Source organism: Schistocerca nitens, chromosome 10 (genome assembly GCF_023898315.1).
Source record: "Schistocerca nitens isolate TAMUIC-IGC-003100 chromosome 10, iqSchNite1.1, whole genome shotgun sequence".
NCBI lineage: Eukaryota > Metazoa > Arthropoda > Insecta > Orthoptera > Acrididae > Schistocerca > Schistocerca nitens.
Genome location: NC_064623.1, coordinates 13,523,101 through 13,547,610, shown reverse-complemented (window position 1 = coordinate 13,547,610; position 24,510 = coordinate 13,523,101). Strand labels below are relative to the sequence as shown.

General features: G+C 38.1%; 2 protein-coding genes across 7 annotated transcripts in view; one reads left to right on the top strand and one right to left on the bottom strand.

The window, feature by feature from the left end:
• LOC126210497 (uncharacterized) overlaps positions 1-24,510 on the top strand; it is a 502,330-nt gene that overhangs the window by 6,688 nt on the left and 471,132 nt on the right. For 2 of the 6 annotated variants that reach the window (XM_049939739.1, XM_049939740.1), the window contains exon 2: positions 10,761-10,849. The exons of 3 other annotated variants lie outside the window; for them this stretch is intronic. In XM_049939739.1, the coding sequence (XP_049795696.1) occupies positions 10,819-10,849 (31 nt within the window). In that variant the 5' untranslated portion in view covers positions 10,761-10,818. Of the gene's footprint in view, positions 1-10,245; positions 10,514-10,760; positions 10,850-24,510 lie in introns of those variants that run through there. One more of the 6 variants, XM_049939733.1, reaches the window with a different exon arrangement.
• The window catches only part of LOC126210495 (uncharacterized), a 467,621-nt gene that overhangs the window by 161,485 nt on the left and 281,626 nt on the right, over positions 1-24,510 (bottom strand). The gene's annotated exons all lie outside the window — the stretch shown is intronic.

The window sequence follows — 24,510 nt, the reverse complement described above, 5'->3', positions numbered from 1 at the left end:
GCTGGTCCATGGTGAGGCTTTCACTACCATTTCAGGAATATGAATCAGCAAACTCATCACCATAGGGGTCAGGCCCAATAGCTGTGCAGTACCAGCCATGGGTGTGTTTCTTCATCCACATTCCCAAGCCTGTAATCTGCTTTCTTAATTTAGGTTCCAAAGCCGTATGGTACCTGCCTATTTACAAAGCCATTTGCTGAGTACCTGAAATCCTCTGTTCATTGTCTCAAGACTACTGATTATTTGCTTCAGCCATTTCCATGCTAGACAGCATGTGAGATATGATCACGGCATTATCTCTAAACAATGTCATCACGGACCAATGCAATACAGTGAGATATCACTCGTCAATGAGACACAGCAGAACATGGTCAACAGGTTGTTGAAATCTAGCCTGTTATTTGGGTTCATTCCCTCAAATTTGTCCATAATTTTCTAAAAGCAAGTTGAATGTGACTTATTTTAATTTTTAGAAAAATTAAGTTTGAACTATAGTCATGGGTGATTGGAATTCGAGAGTAGGAAAAGGGAGAGAAGGAAACATAGTACGTGAATATGGATTGGGGCTAAGAATTGAAAGAGGAAGCCGCCTGGTAGAATTTTGCGCAGAGCATAACTTAATCACAGCTAACACTTGGTTCAAAATTCATGAAAGAAGGTTGTATACATGGAAGAACCCTGGAGATACTAGAAGATATCAGATAGATTATATAATGGTAAGACAGAGATTTAGGAACCAGGTTTTAAATTGTAAGACATTTCCAGGGGCAGATGTGGACTCTGACCACAATCTATTGGTTATGACCTGTAGATTAAAACTCAAGAAACTACAAAAAGGTGGGATTTGAGGAGATGGGACCTGGATAAACCGACTAAACCAGAGGTTGTAGAGAGTTTCAGGAAGAGCATAAAGGAACAATTGACAATAATGGGGGAAAGATAAACGGTACAAGAAGAATGGATAGCTTTGAGGGATGAAGTGGTGAAGGCAGCAGAGGATCAAATAGGTAAAAAGACGAGGGCTAGTAGAAATCCTCGGGTGACAGAAGAAATATTGAATTTCATTGATGAAAGGAGAAAATATAAAAATGCAGTAAATGAAGCAGGCAAAAAGGAATACAAACGTCTCAAAAATGAGATCGACAGGTAACATAGCTACTGCCTACAGGAAAATTAAGGAGACCTTTGGAGAAAAGAGAACCACTTGTATGAATATCAAGGGCTCAGATGAAAACCCAGTTCTAAGCAAAGAAGGGAAAGCAGAAAGGTGGAAGGACTATATAGAGGGACTATACAAGGGCGATGTTCTTGAGGACAATATTATGGAAAAAGAAGAGGATGTAGATGAAGATGAAATTGGAGATAAGATACTGCGTCAAGACATTGACAGAGCACTGAAAGTCCTAAGTCGAAACAAGGCCCCGGGAGTAGACAACATTCCATTAGCACTACTGACAGGCTTGGGAGAGCCAGTCCTGACAAAACTCTACCATCTGGTGAACAAAATGTATGAGACAGGCAAAATACCCTCAGACGTCTAGAAGAATATAATAATTCCCATCCCAAAGAAACCAGGTGTTGACAGATGTGAAAATTACCAAACTGTCAGTTTAATAAGTCATGGCTGCAAAATACTGACACGAATTCTGTACAGACGACAAATGGAAAAACTGGTAAGGAAGATCAGTTTGGATTCTGTAGAAATATGGGAACACGTGAGGCAATACTGACCCTATGACTTATCTTAGAAGCTAGATTAAAAAAAGCCAAACCTACATTCCTAGCATTTGTAGACATAGAGAAAGGTTTTGACAATGTTGACTGGAATAATCTCTTTCAAATTGTGAAGGTGGCAGGGGTAAAATACAGGGAGCGAAAGGCTTTTTACAATTTGTAAAGAAACCAGGTGGAAGTTATGAGGCGAGGGACATGAAAGGGAAGCAGTGGTTGGGAAGGGAGTGAGACAGGGTTGTAGCCTCTCCCCGTGTTATTCAATCTGTATATTGAGGAAGCAGTAAAGGAAACAAAATAAAAATTCGGAGTAGGTATTAAAATCCATGGAGAAGAAATAAAAACTTTAAGGTTCGCCGATGACATTGTAGTTCTGTCAGAGACAGCAAAGGACTTGGAAGAGCAGCTGAACGGAATGGACAGTGTCTTGAAAGGAGGGTATAAGATGAACATCAACAAAAGCAAAACGAGGATAATGGAATGTAGTCGAATTAAGTCAGGCGATGCTGAGGGAATTAGATTAGGAAATGAGACACTTAAAGTAGTGAAGGAGTTGCTATTTGAGGAGCAAAATAACTGATGATGGTCGAAGTAGAGAGGATATAAAATGTAGACTGGCAATGGCAAGAAAAGCGTTTCTGAAGAAGAGAAATTTGTTAACATTGAGTATAGATTTAAATGTCAGGAAGTCGTTTCTGAAAGTATTTGTATGGAGTGTAGCCATATATGGAAGTGAAACATGGAGGATGTGGGCTGCAGTACGTATTGGGAGATGAAGAAGCTTGCACAGGGTAGAGTAGCATGGAGAGCTGCATCAAACCCTTCTCTGGACTGAAGACCACAACATCAAGTTTGAACTGATGTTTTAGAAATTTCGAAAGAAGTATGTGAATGATATTTTATACTGGGTAACCTTATATTGCAAAGTTGTTGAGTCTAAAGTTTCATGTTTTATGATTACTTTAATCAGTAAGCTATAAGAAGCCAAAGATAAAACTTTATTCGCAGCATGGTTTTTCTGGCTACTTTGCCTCAATTTACGGAGCAGTATTAGGCCTGGATGAAAATTAATCCCACTGTCTGGGGGCAGGGGGAGCTTAAAAGACATTGGTTAGAAGGACATTAGTTATGACACTTTAATAGAAAATTGTATTTATAAATGAAGTGTGGAATGTATCCCATTTTAATCATTTCATAAAGATCATCATCTTGTGGATGAATTTGTACATCATTAGACAAAAGTAACTGAAATTTTGTATCCCAAATCATCCTGATTCTGATCTATTGGATGTTAAGTTTCATGATCAGCACGTGTTTACTCTACGAGATGTAAAAATTCAAAGTTTATATTTCTTCCGTGCCACAATTTGCATGTCCATGATTCAAATTATTTAGCATTGATAGCTCACATTGGGTAAGCAAAAACTTTTTTGGTATTTTTTTTGTTAAAACAATGGTGTTTTAATGAGTCCAGTTTGGAAAGAGTAATAGAACAGTTCTTTTGCAAAATCAGGTCAAAAAGACCACATTTTTCACCTACTTACCAAATCTACTTTCCATTTAATTTATTCCATACTGGAAAGTGGTACAAAAACAAAACTTTATACCTGACAACCTTGTGTTATTGGATTACATACCAAGTTTCATGTTCATCATACCATTAGTCCCTGAGATTATATATATATATAAGCCAAACTCTGAAATTTTCTGGGCAATTTTGTGGCTGAATATGATTTGTAAAATTCTTTTCATTATTGTTCTTATGAGAATGCATAAAGTGGTACAAGATGGCCTAATTTCATTTCATCAACAAAATTTTGCCCAAGGTAACATCTCAAATTCACCATAAATTTACATTCACTCTGCACATGGAGTAAAGTGAGCGGCTGTATCTCTGCCACTATTGCTGCAACAAATGTTAAACTTTATCAGTGTTCATGGGAGACGTGTGAATGTTCAATAAAATTTCAGTGAAATCTGTGATAGACAAGCAGGAAAAGTTTCTGAAATTAATGGACTGACCTACTATATAGTAGTTTATTGTAAAGTTGAAGCAGAGACAGACATTGTTCTTATTACTGACAGTTAATGTGCACATCCAAACGCAACATCATTTGCTCTTTCCCTTGCAAACTGCCCGAGTCACCTATACTTCTGGACCTCAGCATAATTCACCCCATGAAAGCATGAGTATGGCTGCTGTGCAGAGATCCATTTCATTCCTCAAAAGACAGACAGACCTGAAAAATTAACATTATACAGACCACACACGTTACTGCGTGGAATGCTTTGACTCAACAAAGACTACATGTCCAATAAGTTCTGCTGTAACCGTGCATGGACTTGATACTGTTTCCAGCTATTTTTGCTTATTTCAGTCAGTTTTTTCAGCATTACGTGAGTACATAGACTATAGCTCTGAAAAATGATTTGTCCAAAAGCCAGAAAAGTTCTCTTGTTAATATGCTTTACATGTCTCAGCATGTGTAATACTATGACTTACCTTGACTCCTTAATTCATTTTCATTCAAGTGCGAATGTCATTTAGCAGGTGTGGTATCTAGAGTTTGGTTTGGTACAAGTTGCTGTCTGATCAGTTACACTCCTTGTATGGTCCAAACAAGTTGCACACTACTTTTGAGAAAATGTTTAACTGATTGTCAAACCAGGAAAACAAATGCAAATAGGCATTTAACATTGATTTGTAAAATATACTGATTATAAGCATAAAATGAGGTCACTGAGTGGTGGTAAATGACAGGAATTAAAAAAGCTGAGTCATTTTTTTAACACTTTAATTGTTCCAATATTATAAATAAGCATACCTGTAGTAAGATGGCGCCGAATGAAATTCGCGAGTGTGTTAGTTCCAGTAATAAATGTAAATTTAATGAAGAAAAGTGTGCATTTTGCAGAAATGTCGGTTGGTATTGTGACCAGTTATGTATTACGTGTTATATTGTGTTAAAAGTATCTGAAAAAAACTGTGATGCATCTATAAACTGTGAAAAAGAAACCATGTTGACGATCGGTAAACAGAACAGCATGAGTTCCGCAAATAAAAGCAAACAATCCGAAGTTTGTGTGAAGTGTAAGAAGTTCGATGTATTTAGTGATGGGAAGTGCATCTCTTGTTATTTAATTATGAAGGTGGTAGTAAAAAATGAGAAACTCAGTGTTTGCTTAGCATCAACTTCATCATACAGCCACGAAATTGCGCTTCAAGAAATAACAAACAGCAAACTATGCTCATGCAGAAAGAAAGTCGTTACAGGTATTATGTGCTTTAAGTGTAAAATTGTTTATCATTATAACTGTGCAAAGGTGGACTCAAAACAAGAGATATGGAAATGTGATAATTGCGTAAAAGTGGGCACTATAGACAGCAAGGAAGAAATAATTTCCGTGTTGTTAGAAGAACTGCAAAGACTGAAAGCTGAAAATGTCACATTGTCTGCCAGAAGTCAACAGAACAAAAGTGAATCCCAAGACGAGAGCACAAATTGTCACCAGCCCAAGAAGATACCAAAACATCTCGTTTCTCAGCAGTTATATCTGAATACAAGCAACCGTTTTAGTGCCTTAAGTGATAAAATTGATGAAACAGAGAAATCTACTCAGGTGGTAGGACGAGACAATGTTCCTAAAAATTCGACAAAAAGACCAATTGAGAGTCAGCCAACGAATAAGATTTTATTACTATCGGACAGTCATGGACGAAACTGTGCATCATTGCTAAATGAATTTTTGAAACCCAAGTACTACACATCATCTGTTGTTAAACCAAATGCATGCCTCAGTGGTGTAGTTGAAGGGGCATCAGATCTTACTAGTGATTTCAATTTGGACGATGCAGTTATTATCCTTGCAGGAATAAATGACATTCGTAAGAAAAACAACTTTATTCCAGACTTAGAAAAGTTGACTGCAGCACTTGATCATACAAAGCTATTGTTATGTACCGTTCCCTACTGTTATGACAAGCCAGAAGTAAACGAAACAGCGTACAGATTTAATGAATATATAATGAATTTGTCATCTAATTTTGTTAATGTGAAAGTAATTGATGTCAATTTATTCTTGCAAAGGCCTGATTACACTAATCATGGACTACACCTGAACAAAACAGGAAAGCTCAGACTGTGCAGGAACATTGCTTCATCAGTATCAAACCCATGGAAACGGTGTGATGTAGTAAAAACACTTACAACCAGCTCTGCAAGAAAGGTCAGATTTTGTACCAGTACTGTAGAAACCAATTCATGCCAAGATAGACAGGGAACCAATGTGAATACAAGAAACAGATGTATAGCTGTGTTTCACCCTGTCACTGCCAATGACATATTAATACCATATGATGAAGTTCCACCCAAAGAACCTCAAGGACTGGAAAATAATTCCGATGCAGTATCTCCAAGGATAAAAGGTAATCCCCGATTTTCTACGAGAGAAAGAAGAATTCCAAAAAGAAACAGTGATTTTTTATGGCCAGCACCCACCCGACCTCGCCAACGACATCTAGTGAACAAATCTCCAGCTGCGACATAGGTCTTAATGTATCCAACACAGTTTTGAGTGCAACGGGGACTAACGGTGTTAATGGACAAGCAGACCAGCAGAAGGACAGTAGAGGTAGCTATAAGAATCTTATTATTCTTCATCAAAATATCAGAAGTCTCAAAAGTAAATTAGAGTTTTTATCTGTAAATTTAGGGGACATGGACACTGTTGACCGTCCTCATGTTTTATGCCTTACTGAGCATCATGTAACAGTTGGAATTGATGGGCTGCAGCTTGATGGGTATGATCTAGCTACTCATTACTGCAGAACAAGTAAGGAGAAAGGTGGTGCTGGAATTTATATAGACAGTAAAATCATTTATAAATCTTTAGATCTAAGTAAGTATTGTGTAGATCAACATTTTGAAGTTTGCGGGACTGAAATTTCTGCAAAGGACATGTTACTTACTGTGCTTGCAATTTACAGAGCTCCAGCAGGGAAGTTTTGCATCTTTATGAATAAGTTAGAATCTCTTTTGACCAAATTGTTCTCTAAAACTAGAAATTTAATAATTGTAGGTGACTTTAATGTCAACTTCTTAACTGATAACAACCTCAAAACTGACCTGGACCACTTAATGAATTCTTACAACTTGGCTGCGATGGTTACCTGGCCCACTAGAGTTACAGAAAATTGCAAGAGCCTTCTAGATAATATTTTCATTGACAAGAATAGAGTCAACAGTGCTAGTGTGAGCAAAGTAATTTATGGCCTGTCTGACCGTGATGGACAACTTCTGAAAGTAAATAACATCAGTTTGTGCAATAAAATCTCCCACACCTATAGGTCCTATAGATGTATAAACACTGAAACTGTGTCTGCCTTTAACGACTATTTGTCACAGATAGATTGGGAGCCAGTGTACAGCACATCAGATGTTAATGATAAATTTAACCTTTTTTTAAATGAATTTATATCTGTATTGGAAATGGCTTTCCCAAAAAAAAACTGTCAGAAAGAACAATGAGGTTTCTTCCAGTAAACCATGGATTACTGGAGGTATAAAAATTTCTTGCAGGACTAAGAGGGAGTTACATGCCTCACTAAGAGTATCAAATGATCCCCTTGAAAGGTCTCATTTTAAGTTATATTGTAAAATTTTAAAAAGGGTGATAAACAAATCCAAGAGCCTGTATATTAAGTCTGAAATTGATAAATCTGAGAACAAAATAAAAGCAGTTTGGAATGTTATAAAGAGAGAGTGTGGCAAGAGTAACAAGAATGTTAATACCACAGAGATAAGCTATAAGGATGAGGTTATTCATAATCCTGTAACAGTTTCCAACATATTCAACAATCACTTCATAACTGCAGCAGAACAAGTAGGTTGTAACGGTTCCTTAAATGCTGCTACGCATTTATTACACAGAGCTAACCCTAACACGTATGACCCAATTTGTATTGCCCCAGTTACTATTACTGAAGTTAAAAATACCATCAAGGCCTTAAAAAATAAAAATTCCACTGGTATTGACAACATTTCACCAAAAATACTGAAGCATTGTAGTGACCACATATGTCAAGTCCTGTGTCACATTTTTAATGAGTCTATCCAGCAAGGTGTTGTCCCAGAGAGATTAAAGCTTGCCGTTGTGAAACCACTTTTCAAGAAGGGTGACAAAACTAATTTATCTAACTACCGTCCAATATCACTACTAAGTAGTTTCTCAAAAGTATTAGAGAAAATAATGTATACAAGAATTGTAGAACAGCCACAACATACTCAACAGAAACCAGTTTGGTTTCCAAAAAGGTAGATCAACTGAGCAGGCTATTTTTTCTCTCACAAATGAAATTTTAGAGTCAATAAATAATAAAATGTCACCTATTGGAATTTTTTGTGACTTGTCTAAGGCCTTTGACTGTGTGGACCACAACATTCTCTTATATAAGGCTAATTTTTATGGCTTGCGAGGTAGCATTGGTAGATGGATAGAATCATATCTGCAAAACAGAAAACAGAAGGTGATAATTAATGGTGCCAATGATAGTCCCATTTCTTCTGATTGGGGCTCATTAAAGTGTGGTGTGCCTCAGGGGTCCATCCTAGGACCTTTGCTTTTCCTTATCTTCATCAATGATCTCCCACTTTGCACAGACACCGAGTGTAAATTTACTCTTTTTGCCGATGACACCACTATTCTGCTTGAAAGTCGAACTAACAGTGACCTAGAAAAAAACCAGTGTAGGATGTCAACGAGTACAGCATTACATTTAAAGTGCAACGGACTAACTCTAAACATTCAGAAAACTCAGTATATGCAATTTCACACATCTCAACAAGAAAATGAAGTATGCCACTTAAACTGTGGTAACCAAAATATACTACACTGTGAATCATCTAAGTTCTTGGGCATTCTAATTGATGGCAAGCTGAACTGGTCTGAGCATATCTTAGACCTACATAGAAGGCTCAGTGTGGCAACTTATGCTCTGCGTGTAATCACCTCCATTGGTGCTGAGGAAGCTACTAAAGCTGCCTACTTTGGTTATTTTCATTCTATCATGTCGTATGGCATAATATTTTGGGGCAACAAGCCTTTAGCCAAAAAAATATTTACTGCACAGAAGAGAGCTGTTAGAATCATGAGTGGTGTTCATCCAAGATATTCTTGCAGAAGTCTGTTTCATAAGTTACAAATATTAACACTTACCTCTCAATTCATATTTTCTTTGATGATTTTTGTCTCTAACAACCTCTCTCTTTTCAGAACTAATAGTGAATGTCATGATCATAATACTAGGTCTAAAAATGATCTACACAGGGATCTGAAACATTTAAGTCTTGTTCAGAAAGGTGTTCATTATTCAGCCACAAAAATTTTCAACTCCCTTCCATCAGGTATTAAAGATCACATTAATGTCTTACCTACTTTTAAATGTAAATTGAGAGAATACCTAATGGTAAATTCCTTCTATTCTCTTGATGAGTATCTACAGATAAAGCAATGATTTTTTATACTGATAAAAATTTGTTTGCTATAGATCACATTAACTGTTTAATTTGGAAAATGTACTATATTTCCTTTTTAGGTATTGTTTTATATTACTTGAGCTATACCTTTGATTTGATTTTAACCTACAAACTTATTCATAATCTTATGGTACATTTTTGTCATTTTATATATGTGTATTATATCTGTTGTATGTAATCATGACTCATTCCACATCCTTGTGATTTATCACAATACGGATTAATGGAATACGAAATAAATAAATAAATAAAAATAAATAAAAAATACAAAGGGTATTGGAACAACTGCCATGGACTTAGGGACCCATCCTGGCATTCGCCTGACACTATCTGGGGAAACCATGGAAGACCCAGATCAGGATGGCAGAGGAGGGTGGGATGTTACAATATACAATTAAAATTTATAATATACTCAAATGCACAGTTCACAATTACAATTTAACTACAAACACAAAGACAAGTCACAATTACACTGAAACTATTATCACCAAATGCACAGTTCAAAATTACAGTTTATAATCACTACTCCTCCGTTGCCCTTCACAGATGCGACATCTGATGCCCTCAGCTTCAACCTGTAAAAACAATGAGCCAACACCCTAACATTTGCATGACAAGATGTTGAGCTCATAAGGACTTTAGTAAGGAAACAGGACAAAGCATGCAATTTGAAGAAATGATTAACACAATACGGCATATGTGGTTCGTAAAATCATTTATAATAAACTCAAACAACTACTGCATCAACTAATTTTGGTGTGAGTAAATGTAAATCCATAACATTGTGTAATTACGTCATGTAAGTTAGTTTATGGGTGACATGTCCTAGTGTGAGACCCAGGCACTCTTCCTAACATTGTAGCTAATGATCACACATCTAAAAAAAACTCACAAAGAACTAGTGGTTGCTGGTGATTTTAATAAACATGTCCTGAAAAACACTGAAATCAGTTACATTGACATTCAATTTAATTTCTACTGTAAATTTCCCAACTAGGGTATACAAATGTGCTAAGACAGCCACTGACAATATATTTATAGCCAATTCTAGGCAAGTAAGCCACATTACAAAACCAGTAGTAAATGGGTTATTAGCCTTACAGCTCATTACAATATTTACTGCAAAACATTGAAGAAGGTTATCCAGAAATCTAAACACCAGCATTAAGAAAAGAAGATAAATACATTCAGCAATAAAATAAAAACAATATGGGATACAGTTAAATCAGAGACAGGTAGGACGAGAAGTGGAGGAGGAACAAGTAGCTCAAAAAGTAAATGAAACCCTGATAAACAATGGAATATCCGAGACCAGTGTACACAAGCAATCTCAGTGAAATGAAATTTACACTTCACCCAAAGAAATAGAATCAACGTCCTTGAAATCAAACCATTCTAGTGGTTACAATAACACATCAACAAAGTTAATAAACGAGTGTTCATGTGAGCTTAGTCATATCTAAAGTTATTTGTGTAATCAATCACTTATTACAGGAACATTCCCGGGCTGGCTTAAATATGCTGAAGTTATACCTCTCCACAAGAAACAGAAATGCTGTCAAATTACCGACCAATCTCACTTGGTAAGAAACAAATGCAATTAAAGCTCAAAAACTAATATGGTCTATATTAAAAATAAAAAACTTCCCTTTATATGCCTCAGCTGTTGATTATTCTTGGACAGCCCTTTATTCTTCCTCCATGGCCTGCAGTTGACTTCCTTCACCTTGATCTCCTGCTTGTAGTCCGTGACAATGCATCCTAACATCCACATCACTGGTATGATCTGGAGGGGAAAAGTAATAAAAATCAAATGTACTGCTACCTCAGTAAAGTATGTGTTATGCTTTTGTCAGTCAGGGAACTGATGAGTATAAATATCCTAACATCAGTTTACCATGCTCTTGCACTAAATCCTAACATATGGCCTCATATTCTGTGGCCACAGTTCTGAGTCCAATAAAATATTTAAGCTCCAAAATAAAGCTGTCGGGATGGTGTTATTTAAAAAGCAGGGAGACTCATGTAAACAAGTATTCCAAAAACTAGATATTCTTATACTTCCATGCCAGTATAGATTGGAGATACTAAGCTTTACCAAGCTAAATATTGGCAGCCTGAAGCAGAATCTGGACTACCACCAGCAAGACACTAGAGGGAAATACTTGCTGACACAGTTTACCCTTTCCTTTCAGCATATAGCTGATAGTGTAAAATGTATGGGGATTAAACTTTATTATCATCTACCACTAAACACAAAAACCCAGCACATTTTAAAATAAGGCTTGTCAGTATTATTAAAATACTGTTTTTGTAACATGACTATTTTGAATGCTATTTTTTTATGTAATGTATTTGCACACTTATCTTTCTCTACTATAATTTACCTTCAAAATGTAAATTTCAATATGGCCTAAACAACTGTCAAAGTTCATCTATTTGTATGTACTTATATTTATCCAGCAAATCATAACTACTGTATACATTGTGTAATGCTTATCTGTACTGAATTTGATTTTAAATTTATACACAAATTTTAATTAGGCCTTTTTGACCTTAATTTCAAACAACTTTTGAATGTACTAATACTGTATCCTGTAATCTATAATTCCCATACAATTGTGTAAGTGTAGGTGTATTTATTTGGTGTTGTGTATTTTTTAAATGCTTCAGAAGTATGACTTGTGCCATATCATGTAGTACTCTCTGAACACAACATTTGTTGATCAATAAAGAATGAATGAAATTCTTAGACACTGAACATCAAACCGTCAAATTTGTAGTAACTAAAGCTGTTAATCAGAAGATATAATTTTATCCGATATGGTTTCACTTACATTTGTTGTAGTATGTTGGTGATGGGGCATCTGGTGCTGCTTTTACATTTGCAACTGTGCTGCAATCATATTTCTCTTTGCAATGCCACTTCTGTTATCCCTGTTGTAGAAGCCGACTACTCGTTCTTCAGCCAGTGCATCATCTTCTTCACCTGTGAGGATCATATACGTAAATACACACAAAAGAATTAGAAGTTATTTGTATATTCAGCTTATGTCGGTAGCGTTTACAAAATTATTGAAAATGTAGTAAAACAATGAAATGATACAGTTATTGCTGTATGTACCTTCGTTATCTTCTAACTCCAAGTTATCTTCCACGGCGAGATTGTGTAGCACACAGCACGCTCGGATGAAGTGCGCCATCTCTCTAGCACTCCTCAATTTCAGATGATACAACTGTCTGAAACGCTGCTTCAACAGGCCAAAGCAATGTTCCACAACGCACCTGTTTTTTGAGAGTGCCCTATTGAATTCACATTGCACTCTGAACATATTCCCTGTATTTCTAAAGGGTGTTAACAAATTTCTGGTGCAGGGATAGGCACTGTCACCCAGAATATGAAAATCTCCACACTTTTCTTCGATTGTGTGGTAGAGTGTGGACGTCCTGAAAACCCTCCCGTCGTGTACAGAGCCCGGATAGCCGACGAATAAGTCCCTAATCCGTCGATTTTGATCACAAACTACTTGAAGCTGAATAGAAAAATAATTCTTCCTATTCATATAGGACTGGGGATCTTTCCGAGGTCTATCAATCCTAATGTGGGAACCGTCGATTGCCCCAATCGCACCAGGCAATCCATTTCCCCGGAAATGAGCCTCAATCGCTCCTCTTTCTTCGGCGGACGGCCACTTTATAACCTCTCTTCCCAAATCACTAATAAAGTTTGTAACTCTCTGAATAACGCATCGCAGAGAAGAAATACAAATGTTAAATCTATCTGCTACATCCCTGAAACCTGCAGCTTCGTGGCCAGTGAACCACAAAAAGATCAATATATGCTGCAGTGGGAGCAGTTTCCCATTTCCCCCTGCCTGATAATTGTAGAATCTGGAATTCCTAAACCTTTCGCAAAGGTCATCTGCCACGTGACGCCGCACCCGAAAATGCTCTACAAATTCCCTGTCATTATATTGTGGCACCACATCCTCCACATAATTTTCAATCCTCTGTCTTTTTTGAGGTTGTAACATTTCCAGCTCCTCGTCGCTCCACAGAAAATCTGTCTCAGATTCGCTGGACATCTGGAATAAACAGTATCAATAAATTTCACGTTCAGTCAAGTCCTTCACACTCCTAATAAAGGTGACTTCATATGAGAATAAATAAATAAAATGCTTACCTTACAATTCACGACGATGAAGTGCAAACAGCAAGAGAGCAGACCTGTCGCCACAACAGCATGCAAGGAATGGACAGTGAACACGCACGCACGTGGAGTCTGCCCCCACTCCAACTCACACAGCTCTGCGCATGCGCGAATCTGGCAGCTTGGCTGCGCCAGAAACATTTTTCCGGGTAGCGTCTGGCAGCTTGCTGCTACTGCTCGTACACCAAACAGCCCTACTTCGAGTAGCCAGAAAGCGGGAGAAAGCGCTGCTCATACACGAATTCAGCTCTGCGCATTCGCACGAGTCCGCTGGCAACTGCTCATACGAACCTAAATTGGCTCTTACCGCCAACCAATGAGATATCGGTGCCAGTTGCAATAGCTGCGTATAATAGTGATGGGCTAAACTGCGATTTTCCGATATCAGTGATTTCTGTGAATGCTACTTTTCAGTATCTGTTATTCTTAACTGTGATTTGTCGCAGTTAAGGAACATAGGTAGTGTATCCCTCCGCCACTGCTATTTCTGTGATTTCTGCTACTTCCGCGATTTCTGCTACTTCTGCGATTTCTGTGATTCCTGCGATTTCTGCGACTTAACACCGTATGAAAAAGTTACATCTGTCAACACAGAAAATTGCATCTCAACAAACCTGTCATTGGCAAGTGTGTTTTACGTTTTTTCTTCTGTTGGCTTTAATTTTGTATTAAAGAAACAACTGTGAAAATATTAATAGTGTAATTAATATGTAAGTAGCCGTACAGTACCGTAATAGTTCGTATTTACAAAATGAATTCTAACATATTGTTATGTTCACAGGTACCTGAACTACATTTCAGTCACTCAGAAAAGTGATAACTCAAAATATCATCGTCAACAGATCTGAAGAAATTGCCACTGCATCTTTAGACCGTTTTAGTCAGACGAGAGGTTAGTTTCTAAGCGTTTCGATGGACTTAATTACTTCAGTGAGATCGTTCTTGCGAATGTGATATTCATTATAGCAAATATTAGCAATCTACTCTGTCAATTATATTGCTAGTAATTAATGACAGCAAAAATTGTTTAATAATCCTTGTGTTTTTGCAGACACAGTTCTGACTATGATTACTGGTTGCTGTACGTATCTGTCCACATCAAGGCTGTTGAGAGAGACTCGTGAAGATTCAAGACAGCAGTTTAAAAGTGAAATAATTGTGAAATAAGTGTGTGAATGATTAAACTGTGTTTTATTGAAGTTGTTGTGCGATTTTAAAGGAATAATAAATGTCAAATACAGTGAGTGAATAATAAAAATCTCATTTTCCACATGTTTAAGCCGTCCTATACCCATAATTTTCCGCCATTTACTTATTGGTAAACACTTGTTGGAGAGTGACATGCCGCCCCCCCCCCCCCCCTTTCTCCACAATCTTGGTGTGACACTGACCTGTAACATATCCCGAAGTCTACAATATGCATTTTGAGGCTGTTGATATGAAAGTGGGAAGTACAGATCTTCCAGTTAAATCAGGAATAGCTGAAGTGCATTACTTGAAAGTAACACAGGAAAAGCTTACTTATGTAGGTGGTAGTAGTGTCGGCAAAAAGTTCTTGTGTGTGAAGTTGCCATGTAGAACACCAGGTGTAAAACTTTTCTCCCGAGTCTTGAACTGTGTCGGAACAAAAGTGAGGCATTCATATGACTGTTTTCATTTCTCTACACTTATACAGATGTCTGAGTTCTGCTGTATTAACATTGCAAAGTCCTGTAGGCATGTGGAGTATTAACCAAAACTGTCATATTGGAAGCAGAATCAAACACATTTGTTACGTTACTTGATATTTTCAGGAGAAAAAGGCAATGTTGCTTCTTATTAATATAATACATTCAGAGTCACAGCAGTATTTGACCAACCATAACTGATGCTGAATGTGCATGTCGTCATATAATATGAAGGGCTTATTTCAATAGTGGTACAAGCCCATTACCTCCACTTTTCTGTCTATAATGCTTCTGAAATTAGTGATCCAAACAAACATAAATAAAGGTTCATCTCTAGCAAGAAGCCATATGCTTGAATATTTCTGGTATCTCAACTGCAGATTTTTCAGCGCTCATTTAACTTTACGACTCTGTATCTCAAAATGAACAAAAATGGACTTGTACCACTACTGAAATAAGCCCTTCATATGCACACACAGCACATTGATCTCGTGAGGCACAAGGCTCTCATAACGAAGTACGTACGTCGGTCAACAGATGACACTAGGAAAAGTATGTTAACTGCGCTTTTTAGTTGCTACTTGCGACTCTTAGTTACGATTTGTCACAGAAATCGCAGTTTGACTCTGTAGCGAATAGCGTAGTATGAACTTTGCTCAACAGATGGCAGTGCTAACTGCGCTTTTTAGTTGCTACTTGCGACTCTTAGTTGCGACTTGTCACGGAAATCGCAGTTGGACTCAATAGTGAATCGCAGAGATGGGCGTAATACGAACTTTGACCCACAGATGGCACTGTTAACCGCGCTTTCTAGTTGCTACTTGCGACTCTTAGTTGCGACTTGTCACGGAAATCGCAGTTGGACTCCATAGCGTACCGCAGAGATGGACGTAGTACGAACTTTGGCCAACAGATGCCACTGTTAACCGCGGTTTTTAGTTGCTGCTTGCGACTCTTAGTTGCGACTTGTCACTGAAATAGCAGAAAGCAGTGCTAAATTCGACCAATAGATGGCTCACGTCTTTGAATGTGAAATACTACTTTGCTAACTGTGACTGAAATCGCAGTTAGATTCTGTAAAGTTGCTACTGTGATATCTGTGACTTCTCAGTCACTGTGATTTCTAACAGATACGCGATTTCCTGCCCACCACTAGCGTATAATGCCTCTTCCTATAAATTGGCCAGTTAATCCAAACGTGTTTTGGTGTTGGGAAGTGACTTAAGGATTAATATTGTGATGAACAATTACCGTACATTGCAAAGACTTGGCGAAGGTAAAAAATAGCTGTGCTATAATTTATGGGTTGTATTTTATAGAAATAACTAAGCAAGAGATAAACACTGTATTATAATGTCATTGCACTCGGCGTACACGTTACGATTTTTGTCTATCAATATTTGCTGTAAATCTAAATAATATATAGCAAGAACGTAGCAGCAGGTTTTATTACATAACTCATTTTTCGTTTGTGTTTGACATGTAACTATCAAAACTGTCTAACGCAGGAAGTTTGCAGAATTATAAAGGTGCTTTATGGATTGCTTTTAGAGGGTACACAGAGCTGTGAAAATTGCGTTAATCAGACTTCTGTCCACTGATCTCTACAGAAGATTCTGTGGCTTTCATGTAATGATATAGAAAATGACAAACTATTACAGTAGATTAGTCTGGAGCGCTGCTCTCTCATCTCTCAGCAAACGTTTGAAATGGGTGTTAGTATAATATGGTCATACCAGTCCTTCACAATTGCAAGTACAGTGTTGTATTGTATGAAAACTACTTGAGACTGTACCACGGTGTTACAGGACTAGACGAGGTATTTTTGTTTTCTTACTAGCGGTGGTGATTCATTGCAGGCAGTGCTTGTTAAATTGCTCATATCCTCATTGTGAGACAGAGTTGTCAAAGGCTGAGATTACTGCCTGCTCACCTTTCCAGTTCCTTTTATAAATAGCTGCAGCATGATGAAGTGGTGGACTGCACTACACAAAAAAATAAGTTTACAAAGGTGTGGCTTAAGAGGCAAAGGTAGTATGGTATGAGCTAATTAATTAGCTTTATGCGATACTTAACTCATCCAGGCTTTGTTATATAAAAATGTCACTCAGTTGCATAGAAGTGAACCCAGTGAGGAAGAAATTCAGTTCTTTGCTAAAAGGGTATTCAATATTTGGGAACACACAATTTCCAGGTTGACTAACAGAAGTCCGTTTATCAGAAGCAAAACTAATTGATGTACATTTTTATGTTGTTAGTGGATCTTTATACTCTTGCTCATAAGATCATTGTGTGCTCAGTTTCAATAAATAGAGTAACAATCACCATACAATGTATAGTGGTCTCGAGCATTGAAAGTGACAGTGCAATTAAACATGTGAAGTTGGGTGGGGTGGGTGACAGGAGCCCGTGGCACCAAAGGAATGTGATGTAAATGTAGTATCAGCCAGCTCACCTAGCCACCATCAAGGGTTGTGGTGTTGGGATTTGGAAATGGGCAAGGGGTGGGGGGTTGGAGGTGGCGATAGAAGGCAAGGGAGATTGTGGAGGGAACAGTGTGGGTGTAGATCAATATATTGAATTGGGATGTAAGGGGATAGGCTTGGATGTGGGTGTGTGACAATGCTAGCAGAGATTGAGGCCCACCTGATATATCTCAGTGGATGTTTCATCTAGATCCTCCCCGACCTCTACACCAGCTTGTCCGAGTTCCGTAAATAGGGCTTATTCTCTCTGCTGTTTTCTCCTTGCAACTTTTCCATTTAATGTGCTACCTGAAACTTCACCTACATATGCTAGTGTGGGCTTGCCTATTCTTCCATGCCTCATTTCTTCTCCCACCCAGAAGCTCCCTCCCTCCCTTTAACCTATCTTCTCCTCCTTGTTGCACACACCCACACAACTTGACAGAGGCATTCCACACAAAGTGGACCTTTGGTTACCAACTGACAATCTCCAGCCACGATGAAATTTTGCACAATGCCCTTTACGGAATAAAATCAACCTGGCAAAAGACAGAAAAAAAAAAGCAATGGAACAGGGCTGTAAAATATTCTGTAAGCGAGTGGTTGGAAGCGTGTGATTCCACCTGTATGCTTTGACCCGTGATGTAATGGTGTGATGCCACTGTGGTACAGTGTTTTAGTGTTTGTTCGTGTTTGTAGATGTGTTTTATGGCACTCCCTGGTGGTGGATGTTGACTTGCTGAGTCTGTGTACTCTTGGGTTCATTTGAGTGTTGGTTACTTACTACTTGGTGTTACAGCCCATGTAGGGCCTTGGCCTCTCTGATGATCACAGCCCAAACATGCTTGTTTCCTTCATCTCCTGACTCCAATTTTTCTCAAATCATTGTTCACATCCTGCAGCCATCGTTTCTGCTCCTTTTGCCACCTAGATAAACCTTTTCGACAGCTCGATCCTCAGACATTCGCTCTACATGGCCCAGCCGTCTCAATCTGTTGTACACTTAATTTCAGTCACCAAGTCAGGATTTCTATACAGTTCTTCCAATTCCTTCTTTCTCCTTATCCTCCACTGCCCCACCTCATACATGGTTCCAAAAATCTTTCTCAATATTTCCCTCTCCCATCTTCTCAAGAGCTGCCCTTCTGCTTCACTCATTGTCCATGTTTCTGACCATATATTACCACCTGTCTTATGACTGTTGGATAGACAGTCACCGATTTTCTGCTCAGGCTTTGTGACTGAAGGATCTTGATCAGGGCCCAGTAAGCCCTGTTTCCTGCAGCAATCCTAGATTTTATTTCTTCTCTTAATCTGCTATCCTCCATAACTAACACTCCCAGGTATTGGAACTTCTCACATCTCTCATAATTGCCTCTGTTCAATGTAATATATTTCTCTTTAACAATAGCATTTTTCCTGGAAGCAAAGAGATACTGTGTTTTCGTGTTGTTTACTGTAAGTCCCAACTATTCTGCCTCCTTTTCCAGTCTGCCAAATCCTTCTTCCATTTCTTTCAAACTTCTATACAGCATACGCACATCGGCATAAGCTAGATTTTGGTGCGTACGGTTAAACAGAGTGCCACCTTGGCTATCAGTCTCTACCCTTCGCATCACTCTCTCGAACACTATGTTGAAGAGTAGTGTGGATAATACATCACCCTGTCTTAACCCTTGGTTGACATAAAATTGTTTAGAAAGTTTTCTTTCTTCTTTTACCTGGCATTTTGTGCTGGTGCCATTTGTACCAGCCTGATAAGTTTACTTGGGAATTCAGTCTCCATTAAGGTGTCATATAGCCTTTTCCTTTTTATCATAGGCCTGTTTAAAGTCTACAAAAAGCTGTTATGAATATAATGTGGATGTACACCACTTTTCTATTATTTGCCTAATAATGAAGATCTGGTCAGTTGTTGATCTGCCCTGTCAAAAACCACACTGTTAGTCTCTGAGTATTCCTTCTATAATTGGTGCAAGTCTCATAGCAATGACTTCGGCCAATACTTTGTACACCACGCTGACTAAAGCAATACTGCAATAATTTTCACAGTTTGCTTTGTCCTACCTATAAATTGTGCATCTAATGGCCATGTTCCACTGGTCTGGCATCTCTTCCTTTTCCCAAATTTCCACTATAAGCTGATGTGCCAATCTTGTTAGCTGTTCACCTCCACCCTTAATCATCACTGCAGAAATGCTGCCGTTACCTGGAGCCTTATTATTCCTTAGGCTTTTAATTACCTTTGTAATTTCCTCTAGTAATGGTATAGGTACAGCTCTTTCATCCTGACTAACATTCGGCCACAGTTGGTCACCTGTTTCAATTTCTTCTAGAACTTCTCTTTGTATAGTGACATTCAGCACTTCACTGAAATATTTAGCCCATTGACCTAGAACCTGTTCTTCTCTCCTCCTATAAAATTTCCTTCGTTACCTCTGCAGAATACCATACATGGTTGGAAGCCTTTCTTCAGTTCCTGAACTTGTACAGTTTTCTTACTTCTTGGTCATTACACTCTTCTTCTAGCTCTATAATCCATTTCCTCTCTAATTCTCTCTTTCTTCTTTTCTTCATGAATTCTTCTGTATTAGATCTTGTTGTCCTGTTTATCATTTTCTTCCTTGCCTCATTTCTCTCTTCCACTGCCTTTTTACAATCTTCATTGTTCCATCTTGCCCTTTTCACCCTTTCTTCTAAACCTAAAACTACTTCTGCAGTTTCTTGCAGAGCCTCTTTAATCACACTCCACTTCCCTTCAGTGCTTTTCAGAGCTTGGCTTTGTTTAGCCTCTCACTTCTTCTGCAGTTCTGTTTCATACTTTTCGGATACTCCCTTCTCTTTCAATTTAGAAAAATTTTATCTTTGTGGAGCTTTTCTCTTCCCTCTGGATCTATAGACGGCTAAGTGTTGTCTGTATTTCTCTCTTACCATATAATGATCCGAATTGCAGGCAGCCCCCCAGCAGCTATCAACTTCAAGGATAGTAGTGTCATCTGACGAGAGACATGTGGTTTCCCTTATGTTCTTTCTCTGGAGCCATGCACTCTTCACTATCATTGCATTGCCCATGGCAAAGTCTTAAAGTCTTTGTCCATTTTGTATTCAACATCTCATGCAGGTTTTCATTTTCTACTGTTTCTCTAAAGGCTTCTTCTTTTCCCACTTTCACATTGAAGTCACCCATCAGTATCTTTACATCATTCCTTGATATGCCTTCTAATTCCTGTTCTATACGACCATAGAACTCATCTTTCACTTCGTCCTCATCTTCTGTGTGTGCATTCACACATACTAGTGTGGTGATGAAGAAGTGGGCTGTCATTCTCAAAGTACACCTCCTTTCATTTAAAGGGTTAAAATTTATGACTGCTGCTTTATACTTATTGTCTACAAGAAAGCCAGTACCGCCTACTATACCACTGTCTCCTCCACTATACATAATTGTGTAATTACCGCTTCTTATGATACCATCTCCTTTCCATCTGACCTCTTGAATTGCTGCTGCTACTCCTCTACGGTATTTCTCCATCTCTTGTTGGGGTCCATGTAGAGCCCCTGGTTTGTTCAAAGTTCTTACATTCCAAGTAGCAAAGTATGTATAAATTTTCTGTTTATGACATCCTTTTCCTTGCATGGGTCGTTCATCAATCCGGCTGTTCCTATTTTTTAGTTTCGTAACAATATGTTTTTCCGATATGGGGTTATTAGCACCACGATCGACCCCCAACCTGGAGGGCCTGGATTTGTCGGGTTTACCCCCTTAGGGAGACTGGCTTCACCACACCTCTAGAGCCCTCCCTGCCCTGTGTTATAGGAAATTGAAAATGATAAGGAAAATGGAGGGCTAGGGAGAGAACAGGAGACAGGTTATCGATAGAACACTGTGGGACACACTCCTCCCCGTTGGCCTGTCCGGCATGGGTGACCCTGCTGGTAGCTACGCTACCGGCTGCATAGCCCTCATGTTTTGATTGATGTAATAAGTATGGGGGATTTTGGATTTTTGATTGTTGTTTTGTTTCTGTGGTGTTTTGGGAGTTATGTAGGTGTGTGAAGTTTGTGGTTTGCCAGTAGGTGTTAAGAGCTGCTTTTGAGCTATATAGGCCAAGAGAAATGTTAGACACCTACAATTCCGGAAAGTGGAATCTGTTTTCTGGTATTGTGGGCTCCGTTTGAACTATATAGGTCAAGGGAAATGCCCGATTCCACTTCTTGAAATTGCAGGTTTTGGTTTTTTGGTGTCATGGGCTTCATTTGAGTTATGTAGGTGGGGTGAAGTGTGAGATTCCTGTTGGTTCTGTGGCTGTAGCATAATGCTGTAAGTTAAGGGATTTTTTATGTGTTTTGGGATGGTGCAGTGTTTTGTATTGTTATATAATTAGCTGATCCCCACCTTAAACCCCCTATTTCCTGTGGTTGTCTCATTAATTTAATTTGATTGTTAGAATGAGATATTCTTGTCGTGTCTTTTTGTTTGCATTTGTTGGCATAAGTATGTAGTGACATCACCATTTCCTATCAGCTAGAAGTAGGTGTTTCCGTCATGTTGATTACATCGTGGGCCAAAGCAGAAGGGTGGAATGGAAAAATTCCCTAATACCCTGTAAACTGAAACTAGTAGTAATTCAAAGGAGGTGTTTGGATAACATGTAAGACAATTTTTGATGAATACACTATTGAAATTTCAAAGCTGAGTCATTCACCATTTTTATGCTGCATGAAGTCATATTTGTTAAAAAATCAGCAGGAGAGTTTTCAACCTTTTGTTATTGCAATAATGTTTTAATGATAAATGTGCCCTGAGTGATCTTTAGAAACTATGTAGAAGTTACGTGTCATTTCTACCAAAATACTGCAGTTACTTGCTTTATGAAAGTTACTGATGTGTGAACAAGCACTTACCTGCAGAAGGTGAAATGTTCAGTACTGGTGATACACATGTGTACTATCCTAGCTTTCAGAATTGTTAGTTCATTCCTTAGGAAGGATAGGGGTAAGTTGTGGGAGGTTAAAGAAGGAAGGGCAGGTCACTCAGACCCTAGAATTTAATTGACCCATCCGTGTAGGGATGAGAGCAGACAAAAAACTTGTGTTTATTATAGGCTTAACAGCTGTGCTGACACAGTTGCTGAGTGTGTCCTTGGACCCAAATGACCTTTTTTCCCATTAATCATTACTGAGAAAAAGCTGATGCACATGCACTAACTTACTTCTAAACACATACAGTCATTTCCAGTAGCACACTGGCTGAGACTTGCTGTGCCCTTCTTGGTGACAGCCACCAACAATTAAAACACAGTGTGCACTAGCAAGTGTGTATCTACATGCCTTGTAGTTGAATTGTACTACCCTCTGTAAGTAATTGGGGACTACTGGAGACTGGGAGACCACCGTTCTCCTTTGACCAAGGATGTAATCACCATGCTGGAAACCTGTATTGCGAGCTTACCCAACATGCCACCAAAACATCAGGTATAATACCCATAATACCCGCAAAAATACAAATAACATGTGAACCAATTCAGTGATTAAACAGAGTGGCATAATCTGTATCACTTTAGGCAGGTGGGTTACCTTCAGTCTCGGATGTTATTGAATTAAGCATATGTTAAAATTCAGAAGTAAGTAAGACACTCATTTTTGTTTTCTCCAAAAAAATTCCTCGCCCAATATACAGGCCTCCAAAGATGACACTGCAAATACTATTTTGAATATGCGAATTTCAAAAAAAAAAATTTAAAATGCTGCATGTCTTTAACAGTTCTAGATATCAAGATTTTTTTTTATTTCAAAGATAATTGCTTTGTGATTACAGTGGTATCCTCTGTTTGGACATATTTGTCAAAGTTCTTTACTGCTGCCTTTTGAATTTTTTTATAGTTTACAGAATTTTTTTTCCAAAAATGTCAATCCAAAAAATTAGATTTTTTTCTGCTGATTAGTACCATGTAGTACTATATTCACTGTAAAAGAGAGCTTCCACTTTTAAGTTGGACTGGTTTTATTTTAAAAAATCATTTTTTGTAACTTTCAAGAGTAGTGTATGTCTTCACTGAAGCTGTTTCTTACTAATTTATTAGTTCCAATGGTCATTTCTATTGTCTTTGTTGCAGTTACTTCGTATCATTTTCTTTGTTGCAGTTATTTCTTACATTTTGTCGTCAGTTTTGTTGTTGTTTGCAGGTTTCTGTATTGTAGTTGTTCAGTGCAATTTTGTTTACTGAACAGGCTTCTAAGAAATTTGAGACCATCCAGTTAGTTCTGTGTTTTTTTTGTGAGGAATTAGCCAATCTACACAGCTGCAGTACAGTTTTGTGAAAAGGACTGTTTGAAATTTCTTCTGACTGGGGCCATAAGAGAGTGAAGTGTGCTAACTATTTGCATATCCATAAAAGAGTGATATATAAGACAATAAACAAACTTTGTTCAGGTTGGGAATAAGTGTTCTAATTTGAAGACTCTGTTTCAAAGTGAAGATGTTTCCAGTGACGACTATTTGTGTTCTAAATGTTTTGACAGAATAACAACGATAGTATCTGAACAAGGTGAAGCCTCCCATGGTGCAGATGATGCAGATTTTGCATCAATATAGAAAGAATTAAACAACCTGAATCAGTCAACTACGGAGGTAGGTATTAGTCCTGTTAAGAAACCGTGGTCAGTGAAGTCGAGTCATAAGCTCAGTGCATCAAGAAAGTGCAGAGAAATTACTAAAGCTATGTATGTATAAGCTGCAGCAAAACTGACCACATTCTTCAAAGTAGGAATTCCATATTCAGAAGCAAATGAACCAAAGCGCTCTTGCACCTCTTGCAAGGAATTTTTCATAAATATAAATTCAGCTGTTCTATATTGTGCAGCCTACAGTGAAAAGGTGCTAGTTGTAACTATTATTCCAG